We start from the raw sequence: 20,573 nt of genomic DNA, 5'->3' as shown, positions 1-20,573 counted from the left end.
TATTTTTATTTTAAATACAATTATTAGAACAAAATAGATTAGGGAGAAAGTATTTTCCTCTAATTTTTTTTATAAATTATTATTAGAACTAAGGCAGCAAACAAAGAGTTAAATTGTCTTGAATTTTACTTCTAGCTTTTCAACAATTTCTATCTACCATGTAAAATGTCAAATTTTTTTGGAAGATAAAAAATTTTAGCTCGTGTGTCTGTATGTATACACACATGTATATCTATACTGACTCAAAAATATCAATGAGTTCCTTATCAATAGTGCCAATCTTGTCTACAGAAAATCATGGTGACTGCCTTAAGATCACCTGAATGGGAGGTTAGTTAACAGAATAATAAGTTGAGTGTAACAAGAGAAATCTAAAGCCAGTTCTACAACTAAGTAGCTGCTTAAGATGATTTTTAAATACTATAGTGGAATGAGATGAAGTATGTGAAAATACTTTAATAAAGGCAGAAAGGTCAAATAAATGTACAGATATATTGTGTATATATAGGCACTTGGCTTTCAGCTACTTATTCTATTCTAGGGCTTCAGCTTAAATAACTTGAAGTCATGTGCTTCTGAAAGAAAGACCACTTTTATTTCATTTAGCAATCCTTCATACCACACATGACAAAGATACAGGACCCAAAAAGGAAAAGGAAAAGTTACTGGTGTCACATTTCAGCATAGGCAACTAAAAAGAGCTTTACTATTATTTAGAAAGACATAACATAATATACAATGGTATTTTTGTTTCTCAAAAAAAATGCCTGGATTTTTGTAGACAGCACAGGATTTCTCAAAAGTTGCTATAAAACTATTCCCTTTAGTGTAATAAACTTGGTAAGACACGTGGCACACAGTAGATAACAAAAAAGTCGTATGCTGAAGGAGTGCCCTTGGCCTATTCAACTTTATTAAAAACACCTACCTTTTCCTCCAGTTTCTTCTTCTCTTCACTAAACTGGCTTATTCTCTGTTTGAGAAACTGATTGAGCTGTAAAGCTTCTTTCTCAGCAGACGCGAGCTTTCGCTCAAGTTCCTCGTGCTGGGGATGGGATGCTGACTGGTCTGAAAATGGAGTCTGGAGGGAGGTGCTCTCATATTGTGGCTATGCAGAAAGAGAAACACACAGGCAAGGCTTTAAAAGTTTACTTGTCCTGAACCAATGGAAAGACACTGGAAATGAGGGATGGTACGAAGAGCACACACAAGCCTCTAATGACAGACCTTGGCATAAATCCCAGCTCTCCTGCTTCTCAGGTATGTGCCATGATCAATTCAAATTACCTACCATGGCCAAGTTACATGAAGTTCCAAGCACAAGGCAGAAGCTAAATAAACAGTAGTTATTATTTGGTTAAAAGGCATAATTAGAGTGTAAAAAGTACATTATAAAGAAGTAAAAGTTCTGGGGAAATAAAGACTAAAGTCTTTTCTCACAGGTGATCATTTTTAGCTAACAGGTAAATGAGACATCCCTAATAAAGTTAATACATACCAATAAGTATTAATAGAATGTTTCCCCTAACCAGAAAGTAAGGGTCATGAAATCAGGAATCTTTGTCCATCTTAATTGTTCTTTTATCCCTATTTCAGAGAGCAGTGACTGGCACAAGATGAGTTCAAAAATACTTGCTAAATGAACAAATGTATTATTCTCTTCACGAGCAAGGCTTTGAAGGAGAGTCAGACAGGTCTGAATGAGAGAAGATAAAGCCAAATGATATATCTGATAAGAGGTTAATATCCAAAATACACAAAGAACTCACACAACTCAACATCAAGGGGAAAAAAAGAAAAAGACCAATTAAAAAATGGACAGAGGACCTGAAAAATTTTTTTTCAAAGAAGACATACAGATGGCCAGCAGGCACAAGAAAAGATGCTCAACATCACTAATTGTTGGGGAAATGCAAATCAAAGCCACAGTGAGATATGACCTCATACCTATAAGAATGGCTATCATCAGAAAGACAATAACAAGTGTCTTCAATTTTTAACAAAAGGAAGAAGGGTCTTTGGCATTTGGGTTTTTTCCATACAAGCCTGTTAACTACAGGCTGAAATTCTGGTATAAGACATTATACCAAAAGATATTATAAGTACAAACCACTCTTTGGTTCTAGTAATTCTACTACTGAAACAACTGAGGAAGTTTGAATTTTAGGACAAAGACCTGGTTCTCATTTTCCACCTATGAGACTTAGCAATGTCTAGTTCTCAGGTCATTTTGCTTGTAAGGTTATCCAAAGTTTTTAATAGGCAAACAGAATTTACTTCTCAAGAGTTATGTTTTTTATCTATAAATTAATTTAAAAGGTATTTTATTTCAAAAATATACTTTTTAAACCTAGAATACACAGAATATTAAAAGCATAATTTCCTTTTTTAAATATACCAAGGAGTTAGGAGAAACAAGTTATGGACCCAAAAAATGTGCAAATACAAAATGCTGTGCATAAAAAGTAATGTTTATAAATCCAAGGAAAAAATTCCTTGGCTGCTCTTCACAGAAATAGAATAAACAATCCTAAAGTTTGTGTGGAACCAGAAAAGACCCTGGACAGCCAAAGCAATACTGAGAAAAAGAACAAAACCAGAACCATCACACTTCTAGATTCCAAATTACCCTACAAATCACAGTAATAAAACTGGTACTGGCAGTGAGACACTGACTACTGAAACTGAATGGGGAGCCCAGAATTAAAGTCTAAAATATAATGTCAAGTAAGTCTTCAACAAGGAGCCAAGGATACCCAGTGGGTATGGTGCTGGGAAAACTGCAGAAACACATGCAGAACGATGAAAGTAGACCCCTACACCACATGACTCACAAAAATTAACGTAAGACCTGATACCATAAAACTCCTAGAAGAAAGCACAGGGAAGAAGTCATCGATATTTGTCTTGGCAATGACTTTTTTCTTACATAATGCCAAAAGGACAAACAATAAAAGCAAAAATCAACAAATGAGACTAATCAAACTAAAAAAGACGTACAGTAAAGGAAACAATTAATAAAATGAAAAGACAACCTATTGAATGGGAGAACATTTTACAAACCCCATATCAGATAAGGGGTTAAAATCTAAAATATATAAAAGACTCATTCAACTTAACACAAGACAACCTGATTTAAAGATAGGCAGAAGAACTAAACAGACATATTTCCAAAGAGAAAATCAAAATGGCCAACAGACACATGAAAAAAATGCTCAACATCACATTAGGGAATGCTAATCATCAGAGAAATTCAAATCAAGATCAAAATAATATCTTACTTCCCACCTGTTAGAATGGTTACCATAAAGAAGACAAGAGATAAGGGGTGCTGGTAAGGATGTGATGGAAAGGGGAGCTCTTAAACATGGTTGGTGGGAGTATAAATTAGCGCGGCCATTACAGAAAACAATATGATGGCTCCTCAAAAATATAAAAAAATAAATCTACCATAGGATCCAGCAATTTCATCTCTGGATATATACCCAGAAGAAAACATGATTTCTACAAGATACATGCACTCCCATGGTTATCGCAACATTATTTACAAAAGCCAAGAGAAGGAAACAATCCCAATATCCATCAACGTATGAATGGATAAAAGATGTAATACACAATGGAGTTTATTCAGCCATGAGAAAGGAGGATATCTTCGCACATACATAGATCTTGAGCACATTATGCTAAGTGAGATAAATCAGATAAAGAAAAGCAAGTATTGTGTGATACCACTTACACGTGGAATCTAAATAAATTAAACCTATAATAAACGGAGAGAACCTTCTTACCAGGGATCACGGGAAGGGGTGGAGCACCCATGGAGGATAAGAGTGTGGTGTTTAAGGGTAAAATTTCAACAAGCAGTAAATATGCCACAAGTAGTTAATGCACAGTGTAATGAATACAGACAATAACATTGTACTATAATTATGTAATGTGATAAATACCACTAAAATAGCAATCATATTACATACAAATGTATCAAAGCAACATGCCACACACCTTAAACACAACTGTGTGTGTGTGCTTAGTCACTCGGCCGTGTCTGACTCTCCTGTGACCCATGGATCATAGCCTGCCAGGCTCCCTCGTCCATGGGAATTCTCCAGGCAAGAATCCTGGAGTGGGTACCCAGTCCCTTCTTCAGGGGATGTTCCGGACCCAGGGGTGAAACCCAGATCTGCGTTGAGAGGTAAGTCTTTACCCTCTGAGCCACAAGGGAAGCCCAAACTCATTCCATATTATATGTCAAATTTGTTCAATCAAATATAAAGAAAAATAAAAAATTCTTTCACTATGGAGAATTTTATTATCATATTAGTTGTTACTTCTAAACCTTTGCCATTTTATTCACTCTCTATCAATCTACTGAAAAAAATTTATATATTTATTATATCCATTTAGTACTGGAGGGGGTTCCTTGCATTCTCTTTTATTAATTGCACTTACCTTTATTTAAAAAGACTTTTTGATGTACACCACTGTTACAGTGTTTATTGAATTTGTTACAACATTGCTTCTGTTCTATGTTTTCTTGGGGGTTTTTCTGGCCACGAGTCATGTGGGATCTTAGATCTCTGACCAGGAATTGAACCTGCACTGGAAGGCGAAGTCTTAACCACTGGGCCACCAGGGGAGTCTAACGCTTATCTTTTAAAATGAATTTCTCAACAATATTTTAATTCCCCCACATAATTTAAAATTCTTATAATATCTTTAGCAACCCCATTTTCCTTATATTTCTATCTGTCCTTGCAGACTGACTTAGAGAGCCCTCTACTGGTCTGAAGCTGTGTCAAAAAACGTTTTCTTTAGCTTGCAGACAGTAAGTTTTATGTTTTTTGGTAATATAATAATAATTGTATAATTAAAGTAAAATCTTTATTCAGAATAATGAAGTTATAAGGAGAAACTGCATGGTTCTATTAAAATACCCTTATCAAAGCAAATTATACTACTTAAGTAGTACAGAAATACCACTTTCAAATAACTGAACACTATTAATCTCAATATGATAGAGACTTGCTGTCAAGTGGTAGAACTTTCAGATGACATCACATAATAAGGTATTTGATATATTAGTAACTGAAGTATGATAAACAAGCTGGAATCTCTATGTTAAGTGCCTCTGCATCAAATAAGTCTGTTATTTGGTCTTTATTTATCATGTCCTGATTTTAATATAACAATGCCTTTAATAAAACTGCAAGTTTGAAAATATAATGGAGGAAAAAAATTACACTTAATTTAATTCTAAGAATAAAGATATAAATGGAAATGACCAAATAGAAGTACATACTACCATAAAGTAATTTGCCAATAGTATTCATGTTCAAATAAATGATGCAAAAATGTTTACAGCAGTATTACTCACTACAGATAAAATATGGAATCCAACCAAGTATCCACTGAAAGATGAGTAGAAAAGCGAAACGTGGTATACATCCAGTGGGATATTATTCGGTCTTAACAAGGAAGGAAATTCTGACACATGCTACAATATGGATGAACCTTGAGGATATTATGCTAAGTGAAATATGCCAGTCACAAAAAGGCAAATACTACATAATTCCATTTAACATGAGATACCTGGAGTAATTAAAAATTACAGAGACAGAAAGTAGAATGGTAGTTGCCATGGGTCAGGGAGTAAAATGGGGAGTTACTGTTTAATGAGCATCGAGTTTCACTTTTATAAGATTATGCACAGTAGTCCCAAATTGGAAACAACCCAAATTTTGACAAGCAAAGATAGGTTGAATAAATTATGCTGTTTCCATAAAATGGGAAATCAAGCAGATGTAAAAGCAAAGGAAAGGGATGCTGCCTAGGTAATGATATGGAAATAGTCATTGTATTTTATGTAATTTTACATAATATGAAGAAAAAAGTAGTATGTTGAATATTATATATTTTGATATCTTTTGTGTAGGATAAATAAATAAATTTATCTGTGAGCTGTAATAAATATCAACTCTGGAAGGCTACACTAGAAACTGATAATAGTAGTTCCTGTGGAAAAGCATGTGAACTGGACAGATGGAAAACAGCACTGGAACATCTTTTACTACACATATAAATATGAACCACAGGAACAGATTATTAATCCCCCAAATGTCCTAATCATACAGTATATGTTTGACACGGTTCATAATACTAGTAAAACAATAACTACAAAATCCTTTGCAATCTTACCTGCAAACCAGCCCCATAAGAATCCTCACAATTTACATAATGTCCTAACATGGCATGTTGTGCTCGTAATTCATTATCCCTTATTCTTTCATGCAGGTGAGTAATTTGTTGCTTCTGCCTGCAAAACATAAGTTGGGGTCACATTACAAAAAACATACTTTTCTAAATTGATCTAATTAAAAGCAGAATTTTCAGTATTCTAATTTGGCATTAAGAGTTAGAAGTATGATCAATCTTAAAATTCATAATAAATCTTTTTAAACCACAGTACCATGAGATATGTTAAATATAGAAAAAAGTTTATACTGAGTACTTCTGGTTACTTAAAAGAACATACTCTTTTGTAGAATACTCTTTCTAGGTTCTAACAAAGTCATCCTTTGCTTTCTTTCTTCTTGCTGCCTAATATACAAACTGTTTCATTCTTAGTCTGGAATGTCTTTATCTTAATATCATTATTTCCATTCATCCAAATTCTTTTCAACACACAATACTGACTGAAACTTCGGAAAAAACTCATTGTAAGGAGTGAGAGGTATTTTTATAAATATCATGTAGTTCAATTGCTGTGCTCTGCATGCACCTTATCTACAACATCCAGGTTGCATGATCTACGCATAAACATCACCAAGGATGGAGAACTCACACAGTGGCAGATTTGCATCTCTTGATAGCGCTGAAATTTCATTTTAATGTAACCTCATGCTGGACCCGGACACACTGAAGTTCAAATATTTCCTCAGTGGATCATAACTTACTTTAATCAAATTGTATAACTTTAGTGAATGTTTCCTAAAACATCTGAAAACAGTTAATGTGTCAGGCAACATGCTAAGAGTTTTATATGTATTATCATTAATCTTCAAAAATTTAATAACAAGCCTCAAAATGAGGTTATGAGAGAGAGAGAGGGAAGAGAGATTGAAATAGAAGAGGTGACCAAAGGTATAGGGTGGAAAGAGGAATACCAGTAAAATTTCATTATTTTAATTTATTTATATTATACTATAATCTATTAAGTATGTGATAACATGTCTAAAAAATAATGCAACGTCTAAAAAATAATGTAATATCTTAATTTAAAAATATTTTATTACTAAAAAATGCTATCATTTGAGCCTTCAGCAATGTATATGTTTCACATTTAATTACATGTGGAAGTAAAATCACATTATAATTTTGCTAGGTAAACTTTTAAAATCAGTGGTGAATTCTTTGGTATACGGTGGATTTTTTTTTTTAAATAGAATTCATATTAAATGTCCTAACTCACCTGCTTTATAACCTGGGACCTATGATCAGATTCCTAAAGCAAGACCTATGTGTACATATCAGGATATTAAAAGTTATTAAAACTCCAATTTTACATATATGATCAATTAACAGGTGAGATTTTGCTCACAGCAATTTATGGTACATCTTTTATTTTGAGATAGATCCCATAACACAAGATGGGGTATTTATTTATTTATTATATTTATATCATATTTATTCTCCATCACAAGTGCTGAATTAAGATTTGATTATTTTTATCAGTTTACTTGAGTTTTTAATATTGTGTTTCTAAGTTATTTTGGCTGTTTATACCTAGATATATTTATTGTTCAGTTGCTCAGTCATGTCCAACTCTTCGTGACCCCATAGACTGCAGCACGCCAGGACGCCCTGTCCTTCTTCATCTCCCGGAGCCTGCTCAAACTCATGTCTGTTGAGTCGGTGATGCAATCCAACCACCTCGTCCTCTGTCGTCTCCTTCTCTGGCCTTCAATCTTTCCCATTAGGGTCTTTCCTAAGGAGTAGGGTCTTCGAATCAGGTGGCCAAAGTATGGGAGCTTCAGCTTCATTCCTTCCAATGAATATTCAGGACTGATTTCCTTTAGGATGGACTGATTGGATCTCCTTGCAGTTCAAGGGACTCTCAAGAGTCTTCTACATCACAGTTCAAAAACGTCAATTCTTCGGCACTCAACCTTCTTTATAGTCCAACGCTCATATCCATACATGACTACCGGAAAAACCATAGCTTTGACTAGACGGACCTTTGTCGGCAAAGTAATATCTCTGCTTTTTAATATGCTGTCTAGGTTGGTCATAACTTTTCTTCCATGGAGCAAGTGTCCTTTAATATCATGGCTGCAGTCAGCATCTACAGTGATTTTGGAGCCCAAGAAAATAAAGTCTGCCACTGTTTCCCTTATTTCCCCACCTATTTGCCATGAAGTGATGGGAACAGATGCCATGATCTTGGTTTTTTCAATGTTGAGATTTAAAACAGCTTTTTCACTCTCCTCTTTCACCTTCATCAAGAGGCTCTTTAGTTGCTCTTCACTTTCCGCCATAAGGGTGGTGTCATCTGCATATCTGAGGTTATTTTGATATTTCTCCCAGCAATCTTGATTCCAGCTTGTGCTTCATCCAGCCCGGCATTTCGTATGATGAACTCTACATATAAGTTAAATAAGCAGGGTGACAATATACAGCCTGACATACTCCTTTCCTGATTTGTAACAAGTCTGTTGTCCCATGTTCTGTTCTAACTAACTTTTTGACCTGCATACAGGTTTCTCAGGAGGCAGGTCAGGTGGTCTGGTATTCCCATCTTTTTAAGAATTTTCCACAGTTTATTGTGATCCACACAAAGACTTTGGTGTAGTCAATGAAGCAGAAATAGATGTCTTTCTGGAATTCTCTTGCTTTTTCTATGATTCAATGGATGTTGGCAATTTGATCTCTGGTTCCTCTGCCTTTTCTAAATTCAGCTTGAACATCAGGAAGTTCTCAGTTTATGTACTGTTGAAGTCTAGCTTGGAGAATTTTGAGCCTTACTTTGCTAGCGTGTGAAAGGAGTGCAACTGTGAGGTAGTTTGAACATTCTTTGGCATTGCTTTTCTTTGAGATTGGAATGAAAACTGACCTTTTCCAGTCCTGTGGCCACTGGTGAGTTTTCCAAATTTGCTGGCATATTGAGTGCAGCACTTTACCAGCATCATCTTTTAGGATTTGAAATAGCTCAGCTGGAATTCCATCACCTCCACTAGCTTTGTTCACAGTGATGCTTCCTAAGGCCCACTTGATTTCGCACTCCAAGGTGTCTGGTTCTAGGTGAGTGATCACACCATCATGGTTATCTAGGTCATTAAGATCAGGAAGAAGGCGAGGATGTCCTGCTACCCACTGCTTTCCAGCATTGTCCCTGAAGCCCTAGCTAGTGAAGATATGAGTGCAAAGTTTTGCAGCATCACACTGAGGTACAGGCATCTCTGAGCCTCATCAAAGAGCCTCCATTCCTCTCAGGAGAAGTACGCAGCAATGTCTTCAAAGCTTATACTGTTCCTGAGTTGGGTCCCTTAGCACCGCCACTGCCATTAGACTCTAGCCAGAGTGGGCTATGAGCGGCCGGGGGATGGGACATGTAGGTTCTGCTCCAGGCCCTGGTGCAGGGCACCCAGGGTGGCGTTGCACAACCTCAGAGCCACCTCTTTAGCACGTGGACAGCACCTCCTCTCACGCCTTTTAGGTCTCGTCACAGGGTCCCAAACCAGTGCTCCCAAACCAGAACAGACTCACTGGCAGTTTAAAAAGACCTAGGTATATAGCATCATAAAATCAATTTCTAAATCTATTTTGTTTCAAGGCCAACTGCTATACTGTGCGAAATTCCATTCGGACACCAAACACTGTAAGTTAGCACTGGACTTCACAACTCTTAGGGCAGAGTCCCCAACAAGAAAGCCTCACTTCAGATGCCAGACAAATGGGATCCCAGGTCACCCACACTTTTAGCCAACTGGCTACAAATCTGGTGAGTTCCCAGAATTTTTATTATAGAATTTCACTGCATGAGCATGACCAATTAAATCACCAGGTATGTGACTGAACTCAATCTCCAGTCCCCTCCTCTCCCTGGAGGTTGATCTAGCTCCAAGACCCAACCCTCTGACCATAGGGTTGGTCTCTCTGGTGAACAGCCCGGTCCTGAAGCAGATATCCAGAGCTCAAGAATCACCTCATTAGCATAAATGCAGGTGTGTTCCAGGGCTCATGAATATAAAAGACCTGTATATTGTCACCCTGCTAATTTAACTTATATGCAGAGTACATCATGAGAAACCCTGGGCTGGAAGAAGCACAAGCTGGAATCAAGATTGCTGGGAGAAATATCAATAACCTCAGATATGCAGATGACATCACCCTTACGGCAGAAAGTGAAGAAGCACTAAAGAGCCTCTTGATGAAAGTGAAAGAAGAGAGTGAAAAAGTCGGCTTAAAGCGCAACATTCAGAAAACTAAGATCATGGCATCTGGTCCCATCACTTCATGGCAAATAGAAGGGAAACAGTGGAAACAGTGGCTGACTTTAGTTTCTTGGGCCTCAAAATCACTGAAGATGGTGACTGCAGCCATGAAATTAAAAGACGCTCATTCCTTGGAAGAAAAGTTATGACAAACCCAGACAACATATTAAAAAGCAGAGACATTACTTTGCCGACAAAGGTCCATCTCATCAAGGATATGGTTTTTCCAGTAGTCATGTATGGATGTGAGAGTTGGACTATAAAGAAAGCTGAGCACCAAAGAATTGATGCTTTTGAACTGTGGTGTTGGCGAAGACTCTTGAGAGTCCCTTGGACTGCAAGGAGATCGAACCAGTCCATCCTAAAGGAGATCAGCCCTGAGTGTTCATTGGAAGGACTGATGTTGGAAGCTGAAACTCCAATACTTTGGCCACCTGATGCAAAGAGCTGACTCATTTGAAAAGACCCCGATGCTAGGAAAGATTGAAGGCAGGAGGAGAAGGGGACGACAAAGGATGAGATGGTTTGATGGCATCACCGACTCAATGCAGATGAGTTTGAGTAACCTCTAGGAGTTGGTGATGGACAGGGAGCCTGGCGTGCTGTGGTCCATGGGGTCGTGAAGAGTTGGACATGACTGAGCGACTGAACTGAACTGAAAGATTTAGTCTCCTTCCCAAGAACCAGAAACAGTGGCTAGTCAGATTTCTTAATATTGGACAAAATTTTAAGAAGATTTGTAGGTAATCTCTTGGAAATTGCAAGTAATGACAGAATGAGAATTCTCCTCTGTGCTGACAGTATCATTTACTAATAGCATTAACTCAGCTGTCTCCACTGAGCGTAACAGGTTTCCTCTCTGAATCAGGCTCCAATGCATTGACTTATCCTTATATTTTATCTGTTCAATTCAGCGGCACGAGCCAAGCAACTTCTAAGTGTAAACCATGATAAGAACTATGAGTATCAGCAACAGCATAGATTAACCAAAAACCTTAGCTTCTTTTTCATTAAAATGAGGCTATTTCCTCTAACCAAATATTTAGTGAGTTTCTATTATAAGTAATAAAATATACTTGAAACTTTCTTCTGTGGAGGAGCTCAGAGTCTATTGAGGAAAGATAATTACATAAATATAACTATTATATACACAAAACACGCATAATGAGGCTACTCTTTGTTGATGGCCACTATGCATCAGACAGGATTAAGACTTTTTACACACATTCATTCATTTAATCCTCATGTACAGCTAGGTGGGAGAGGGGAGTTGCCTAAAATAGTGATCTTCGAAAACCTCATTTTTTGCTTAAGTAGTGAAACTCCTTGTACCCAGGCAGACGAGACAATCAATATGCAAAAGGTCAAGTATCTTATTCAGAATTACCTAAATGGTTAGTATCAAGTATAAAGAATTAGGAAACCAGGTTTCCTCCTTTGAGTTGCTTTTGCAATTAAACCATGTGCTTTTTCTCATCAGATGGGGGACATTTAAGAACAGCTTTGGTTTCTTAATTTTTAAAAAAATTTTATTTTATATTGCAGTATAGTTGATTAACAATGCTCTATTAGTTTCAGACGTACAGCAAGGTGATTTAGTTACATATATAAATGTTTATTCTTTTCCAAATTCCTTTCCCATTTAGGTTATTACAGAATATTGAACAGATTTCCCTGTGCTATACAGTAGGTCCTTGTTGGTTAACTATTTTAAAAACACACCCATGTCAATTCAAACTTTCAATCTATCGCTCTGACCATTTCCCACTGGTAACCATAAGAAGAATAGTTTCTATGGCAGCTAATTTTCCTTAACATTTGATCTTCTTTGACCTAATTAACCAAAATCTATAAAAGCTATAGGCATGGTAGAAAAAAAAAACAACACATTTTTCTCATGCAGTCACGAACAACTTGATAGTTTCAGGAATAATATCCAGTGTACAATTTTTAGTTACGTGACTTAAAAGGTACCATCAACCACACCATATTCCAAAATAGAAAAGTTTAGCATCTTTACTCTCAGCTTCATCCACGAAGAAACTAAATCCTGTCATATCTCTCTCTGAAATAGCCTCTGTATGTGTTATCACAATTTTAAAGGCCATTAGTCTAATCTGGTTCCTAGAAAAAAGATATACTATTATTTTATTCTCACTTTTAGCACTATATGTGTTATATATATAAAGTTTTTATACATGAACATTTTTACTTTTAAATTCTGATTCTGTTGTTACAGAAAGATGAGCTACTTTTTCTTCCTCTGTCTTATACAATATCAAATGCATTAATAATCACAAATTTTATAACGGACTTGTAAAATATCAAAGATTATTTAAGATACTAGGTGCGGTATACTGTTCACAAAATCATCCATAATTATTCCCTTCCCTGTATTACTTACACTCCTTTTGCTCCTACTGTCCACAGGTGAAGTCTCCTAGCCTTGTGACCAATCAGAACACAGAGGAAGTGATTCTGTGCCACTGCTGAGCCTAATCTCCAAGAGGACGTGTATGCTTTGTTTTCTCTTTGAACTTCACCCAGCCACCCCATGAACAGACCCTGGCTAGAACACTGCAGGATAACAGACCCCATGGGAGCATACAAGCCATCCAGGTAAGGCTAGCCTAGGCCATGACAACGCAGAAGATATAAATAAACAATTCTCCAAAGAAGACATACAGATGGCCAAAAGATACATGAAAAGATGCTCAACATCACTAATTATTAGAGAAATGCAAATCAAAACTACAATGATGTATGACCTGACACCAGTGAGAATGGCTATCAACAAAAAGTCTACAAATAATAAATGCTGGAGAGAGTGTGGAGAAAAGGGAACCTTCCTATACTGTTAGTGGGAATGCAAATTGGTACAGCCACTATGGAGAACAGTATGGAGGTTCCTTAAAAAACTCAAAAGTAGAGCTACCATATGATCCTGCAATCCCATTCCTGGCCATATATTTGGAGAAAACTATAACTTGAAAAGATACGCACCCCAATGTTCACTGCAACACTATTTACAATGGCCAAGACATGGGAACCACCCAAATGTCCATCAATAGATGAATGGATAAAGATGTGGTACCCATAAACAGAATATTATGCAGTCATAAAAAAGAATGAAATAATGCCATTTGCAGCAACATGAATGAATCTAGAGATTATCATACTAAGTAAGTCAAAGATACACATTTATGATAAAAATATGGTATCATTTATATGTGGAATCTAAAATATGATACAAATGAACTTATTTACAAAACAGAAACTCACAGACATAGAAAACAAACTTATGGCTACCAAAGGGGAAAGATGGAAGAGATGGATAAATTAAAAACTTGAGAGTATTCACCCAAAAACAATGAATGCCACCTTTTTCCCAAGTGCACACGGAACTCTCTCCAGGATAAATTACATCCTGGGCCATAAATCTAGCCTTGGTAAATTCAAAAAACTGAAATCATTCCAAGCATCTTTTCTGATCACAATGCAGTAAGATCAGATGTCAACTACAGGCAAAAAACTATTAAAAATTCCAACATATGGAGGCTAAACAACACGCTTCTGAATAACCAACAAATCACAGAAGAAATCAAAAAAGAAATCAAAATATGCATAGAAACGAATGAAAACACAACCCAAAACCTATGAGACTCAGTAAAAGCAGTGCTAAGGGGAAGGTCCATAGCAATACAAGTTTACCTCAAGAAACAAGAAAAAAGTCAAATAAATAACCTAACTCTACACCTAAAGCAACTAGAAAAGGAAGAAATGAAGAACCCCAGGGTTAGTAGAAGGAAAGAAATCTTAAAAATTAGGACAGAAATAAATGCAAAAGAAACAAAAGAGACCACAGCAAAAATCAACAAAGCTAAAAGCTGGTTCTTTGCGAAGATAAATAAAATAGACAAACCATTAGCCAGACTCATCAAGAAACAAAGAGAGAAGAATCAAATCAACAAAATTAGAAATGAAAATGGAGAAATCACAACAGACAACACAGAAATACAAAAGATCATAAGAGACTACTATCAGCAACTATATGTCAATAAAATGGACAACCTGGAAGAAATGGACAAATTCTTAGAAAAGTATAACTTTCCAAAACTGAAACACGAAGAAATAGAAAATCTTAACAGACCCAACACAAGCACGGAAATCGAAACTGTAATCAGAAATCTTCCAGCAAACAAAAGCCCAGGACCAGACCGCTTCACAGCTGAATTCTACCAAAAATTTAGAGAAGAGCTAACACCTATCCTACTCAAACTCTTCCAGAAAATTGCAGAAGATGGTAAACTTCCAAACTCATTCTATGAGGCCACCATCACCCCTAATACCAAAACCAGACAAAGATGCCACAAAAAAAGCAAACTACAGGCCAATATCACTGATGAACATAGATGCAAAAATCCTTAATAAAATTCTAGCAAACAGAATCCAACATCATATTAAAAAGATCATACATCATGACCAAGTGGGCTTTATCCCAGGGATGCAAGGATTCTTTAATATCTGCAAATCAATCAATGTAATACACCACATTAACAAATTGAAAGATAAAAACCATATGATTACCTCAATAGATGCAGAGAAAGCCTTTGACAAAATTCACATCCATTTATGATAAAAATCCTCCAGAAAGCAGGAATAGAAGGAACATACCTCAATATAATAAAAGCTATATATGACAAACTCACAGCAAACATTATCCTAAATGGTGAAAAACTGAAAGCATTTCCCCTAAAGTCAGGAACAAGACAAGGGTGCCCACTCTCACCACTACTATTCAACATAGTTTTGGAAGTTTTAGCCACAGCAATCAGAGAAGAAAAAGAAATAAAAGGAATCCAGATTGGAAAAGAAGGAAAACTCTCACTGTTTGCAGATGACATGATCCTATACATAGAAAACCCTAAAGACTCCACCAGAAAATCACTAGAGCTAATCAATGAATATAGTAAAGTTGCTGGATATAAAATTAACACACAGAAATCCCTTGCATTCCTATACACTAACAATGAGAAAACAGAAAGAGAAATTAAGGAAATAATTCCATTCAGCATTGCAACGAAAAGAATAAAATACTTAGGAATAAATCTACCTAAAGAAACAAAAGACCTATATATATAGAAAACTGTGAAACACTGATGAAAGAAATCCAAGACAACACAAATAGATGGAGAATCAGTCCATGTTCATGGATCAAAAGAATCAATATAGTGAAAATGAGTATACTACCCACAGCAATCTATAGATTCAATGCAATCCCTATCAAGATACCAACGGTATTTTTCACAGAACTAGAACAAATCATTTCACAATTTGTATGGAAACACAAAAAACCTCGAATAGCCAAAGCAATCTTGAGAAAGAAGAATGGAACTGGAGGAATCAACCTGCCTGACTTCAGGCTCTACTACAAAGCCACAGTCATCAAGACAGTATGGTACTGGCACAAAGATAGAAATATAGATCAATGGAACAAAATAGAAAGCCCAGAGATAAAGCCACACACCTGTGGACACCTTATCTTTGACAAAGGAGGCAAGAATATACAATGGAGAAAAGACAATCTCTTTAACAAGTGGTGCTGGGAAAACTGGTCAACCACTTGTAAAAGAATGAAACTAGAACACTTTCTAACACCATACACAAAAATAAACTCAAAATGGATTAAAAATCTAAACGTAAGACCAGAAACTATAAAACTCCTAGAGGAAAACATAGGCAAAACACTCTCTGACATAAATCACAGCAGGTTCCTCGATGACCCACCTCCCAGAGTAATGGAAATAAAAGCAAAAATAAACAAATGGGATCTAATTAAACTTAAAAGCTTTTGCACAATGAAGGAAACTATAAGCAAGGTGAAAAGACAGCCTTCAGAATGGGAGAAAATAATAGCAAATGAAGTAACTGACAAAGAATTAATCTCAAAAATATACAAGCAGCTCCTGCAGCTCCATTCCAGAAAAATAAACAACCCAATCAAAAAATAGGCCAAAGAACTAAACAGACATTTCTCCAAAGAAGACATACAGTCAGCTAACAAACCCATGAAAAGATGCTCAACATCACTCATTATCAGAGAAAGGCAAATCAAAACCACAATGAGGTACCATCTCACACAGGTCAGAATGGCTGCTATCCAAAAGTCTACAAACAATAAATGCTGGACAGGGTGTGGAGAAAAGGGAACCCTCTTACACTGTTGGTGGGAATGCAAACTAGTACAGCCACTATGGAGAACAGTGTGGAGATTCCTTAAAAATTTGAAAATAGAACTGCTATATGACCCAGCAATCCCACTGCTGGGCATACACACTGAGGAAACCAGAACCGAAAGAGACATGTGTACCCCAATGTTCATCGCAGCACTGTTTACAATAGCCAGGACATGGAAGCAACCTAGATGTCCATTGGCAGACAACTGGATAAGAAAGTTGTGGTATATATACACAATGTAATATTACTCAGCCATTAAGAAGAATACATTTGAATCAGTTCTAATGAGGTGGATGAAACTGGAGCCTATTATACAGAGTGAAGCAAGTCAGAAAGAAAAATACCAATACAGTATACTAACGCATATATATGGAATTTAGAAAGATGGTAACAATGACCCTATATGCGAGACAGCAAAAGAGACACAGATGTATAGAACAGTCTTTTGGACTCTGTGGGAGAAGGCAAGGGTGGGATGATTTGAGAGAATAGCATTGAAACATGTATATTATCATATGTGAAACAGATCACCAGTCCAGGTTTGATGCATGAGACAAATGCTCAGGGCTGGTGCACTGGGATGACCCTGAGGGATGGGATGGGGAGGGAGGTGGGAGGGGGGTTCAGGATGGGGAACACATGTACACCCACGGCTGATTCATGTTAATGTATGACAAAAACCACTACAATATTGTAAAGTAATTAGCCTCCAATTAAAATAAATAAATTAAAAAAAAAGACTTGGGAGTAACATACACATACTACTATATATAAAATAACATACACATACTACTATATATAAAATAAACAAGGGCCTACAGTATAGCAGAAGGAACTATACTCAATATTTTGTAATAAACTTATATGGTAAAAGAATCTGAAAAAGTTATTTATATATAAATATATATGAATATATGCATATATATACACACATACAGATATATATGAATCATTCAGCAGTATATCTATATATTGTAATCAACTACAATAAAAAATTTTTTAATTAAAACAAGAATTGGATAACTGAGCAACTCTGAATGATTTTGGATTATTTCCTTAGTATCCTATATATACAAAACTGACAAATATATTTTAATATATTATATTAATAATTATCTGTATTTCTTACTTCCATAGGCTGAATGTTGGGAGCCTTCCCCAAGATTCATACATTAACCCCTAACGCCCAACATGTGGTATAGGAGGTGGAGGTGGAGGGTCTTTGGGAAATGATTAGGTCATGAAGGCAGAGTTCTCACAAATGCAATTAGTATCATTACAGATGAAGCTCTGGAGAGCTCCCTTGACCCTTTCACCACACGAGGTTACAGCAAGAAGATGACCATCTATGAACCAGGAAGTTGGCTCTCAGCAGATTCTCACTGAATCGGCCAGTGCCTTGGACTTCCCAGCCTCTAGAAGTGGAAGAAATAAATATTTGTTGTCTATAAGCATTCTATTGTTTTCCTCTATTTCTCTGCATTGTTCACTTAAAAAGATATTCTTATCTCTGCCTGCTATTCTCTGGAACTCTGCATGCAGATGGGTGTATCTTTCCTTTTCTCCTTTGCCTTTCACTTCTCTTCTTTTCTCAGCTATTTGTAAGGCCTCCTTAGACTACCATTTTGCCTCTTTGCATTTCTTTTTCTTGGGGATAGTTTTCATCAGCACTTCCTGTACAATGATGCTGGGAAAGATTGAAGGCAGGAGGAGAAGGCGATGACAGAGGACGAGATGGTTGGATGTCATTACCGACTCAATGGGCATGAGTTTGAGCAAACTCTGGGAGATGGTGAAGGACGGGGAAGCCTGGCGTGCTGCAGTCCATGGGGTCACAAAGAGCCAGACACGACTGAGGGACTGAACAACAATAAGCTACCCAGTCTACGGTATTTTGTTATAGCAGCCCAAATGAACTAAGACATCTGTTAACTTATACTCAATAGAATGGTATAATGGTGTCTAAAAATAATAAAAGCTGAGTGATTCTCATTGAGGGCAAGTCTATTCATATTAATGAAAGTCTGAATTTTGGTCTGTTTAAAAACAGCATTAATTTCGAGTATATACAATAAATTAGTGAAAATATATATCCAACTGTGTCTATACTTATATATAAAATTCACTTATACTAGAAACATCTAATATTTTAAGATAGTTTTTTATAAAATCAATTGTAACTATCTCTTGCAATCTTCATTCATTTACCAGGCATGGATGTTATCAAGCACTAAGCACATGTACTACATGCCAGGCTCTGTTCAAGCTATTGAGAACACAGTGGAGAATAAGGAAGTCAGGAGGTCTATGCACTAGTTTATATTCCAGCAGATCGTGCTTATTAACATTGTTAAGTTTATAAGCAAAATCTTTTGAAAATTCAACTATTAAATATATTTACAGGTTTGAATAAGGATTTAATTTTAAGATTAAAACATCTACTACTTTATCTCATAAAAGCACGTGAAAATAAGTAGTAACGAACACTGATTAAGAAAAAATGCCTTCTCAAACTATCTTCCAATTACCATGATATGCAACATGTTTAATTATCCCCAAAGTATACATAAATGATGTAGAACCAATACAGATCATAAATAATTAAGTTATATTAAGATTTATTGCTCAGAATAATCAGGAGTCTATTCAGTTTAAAATAATTTTTTTTTTCACAGCTTTGGTTCTCAAATAGGCAAAATTTTGGAAATGTCTGGGACTGGGGATAGACAGAAACGAGACTTCAATGTCCTTGTAAGGTTCTATTTCTTAAACTCTAAGTGGTAAGTACAAAGATACCTGCTTCATTAATCTACACTTCTGCATGCCTGAAATACTCAGTAATAAAAAAAAAAAGACTCACCGATCAATTACAATCTCTTTCTGCCTTAGTAGTCCTTCTTTTATTTTTAGCACTGATTCCCACTTACTGAAATCTTGATAGCCAGGAGGTGAATAACTTTGACGAGATGATCCAGACAAAACCTGTACAAACATGTTTACACTATTAGTATACTAAAAGTGGCTAAAGGGAATATTTATATGTCATCTAGTATTTTCCCAATGATTTTCATAAAAAAAAACATTTTAAATTACACCTGTGAATACAACATAACATGAAGAATTTCAAGAAGTTCTAAAGTAAATGTACAAATCTAATCAAGAATTGATGGACAACAGAACACATTATAATACTAAATGTAAGATGTTGTTCTCATTATCTTGTGGAAGCTTTTTGGAAATAAGAAAATTAATCAGTGCCTAAGGAAGGAGTACAATAAAAATATAATATACCAAGGCTAGACTGTACACACATTACCAGAAGGGTTTCCATATCTTAAAATTGTCATTCATCACATCATCCTTTAATTACATTAAAATTTCAAAAGCTAAAATATTTTCCCAAAGTAGTAAATATATCCATAGAAAATGACTATTAATCAGACAATCTAGATGACCACTGGTCTCTAGTGTATCATTTAGAAAAAAAAAATCTGTTTAGACTTTTAAAAATATTTAAGATATTTAAACAACACAAACAACAACAAAACCAATGTAACATATCTTCAAACTTCTATCACTGAAACAAAATTAAAATTTTAATACTGGTGGTACTGGTTGAACTGATTCCTCAAAATGATGCTGAAGTTCTAACCCCCAGTACCTCAGAATGGAGCCTCATTTAGAAATACAGACTCTGCAGATAAAGTCAAGATGAAGTCATTAGACAACACAAAAGGGGAAATGTGAACACAGGCATGCACCGAGGGAAGACTGTGTAAAGAGATGAACATAACACGATTGCCAGAAAGTCACTAGAAACCAGCCTGAAACAGACTTGTATTCACA

The 20,573-nt window shown here is 35.9% G+C and overlaps 1 protein-coding gene and 1 long non-coding RNA gene across 14 annotated transcripts in view; one reads left to right on the top strand and one right to left on the bottom strand.

Annotated features, from left to right (window-relative positions):
- The window catches only part of CEP85L (centrosomal protein 85L), a 203,474-nt gene that overhangs the window by 34,585 nt on the left and 148,316 nt on the right, over positions 1 to 20,573 (bottom strand). For all 13 annotated transcript variants that reach the window (XR_014065799.1, XR_014065798.1, XM_081530910.1 and 10 more), the window contains 3 exons: positions 19,588 to 19,709; positions 6,196 to 6,313; positions 929 to 1,108 (listed from right to left, as the gene is read on the bottom strand). Coding sequence is in view for 11 of the 13 variants with exons in the window: in XM_081530910.1 (XP_081387036.1) it covers positions 929 to 1,108; positions 6,196 to 6,313; positions 19,588 to 19,709 (420 nt within the window). In the remaining 2 variants the exon portion in view is untranslated. The remainder of the gene's footprint in view (positions 1 to 928; positions 1,109 to 6,195; positions 6,314 to 19,587; positions 19,710 to 20,573) is intronic.
- LOC145521969 (uncharacterized) lies at positions 4,750 to 18,181 on the top strand. The gene is made up of 3 exons (XR_014065812.1): positions 4,750 to 4,825; positions 12,921 to 13,109; positions 17,999 to 18,181. It is a non-coding gene; the product is annotated as an uncharacterized LOC145521969 (long non-coding RNA).

This window comes from Giraffa tippelskirchi, chromosome 9 (genome assembly GCF_054371585.1).
Source record: "Giraffa tippelskirchi isolate mGirTip1 chromosome 9, T2T-mGirTip1v1.2.pri, whole genome shotgun sequence".
In the NCBI taxonomy this organism is placed as follows: domain Eukaryota; kingdom Metazoa; phylum Chordata; class Mammalia; order Artiodactyla; family Giraffidae; genus Giraffa; species Giraffa tippelskirchi.
Note: the sequence above shows the minus strand (reverse complement) of the source record. Positions and strands in the feature narration are given on the sequence as shown.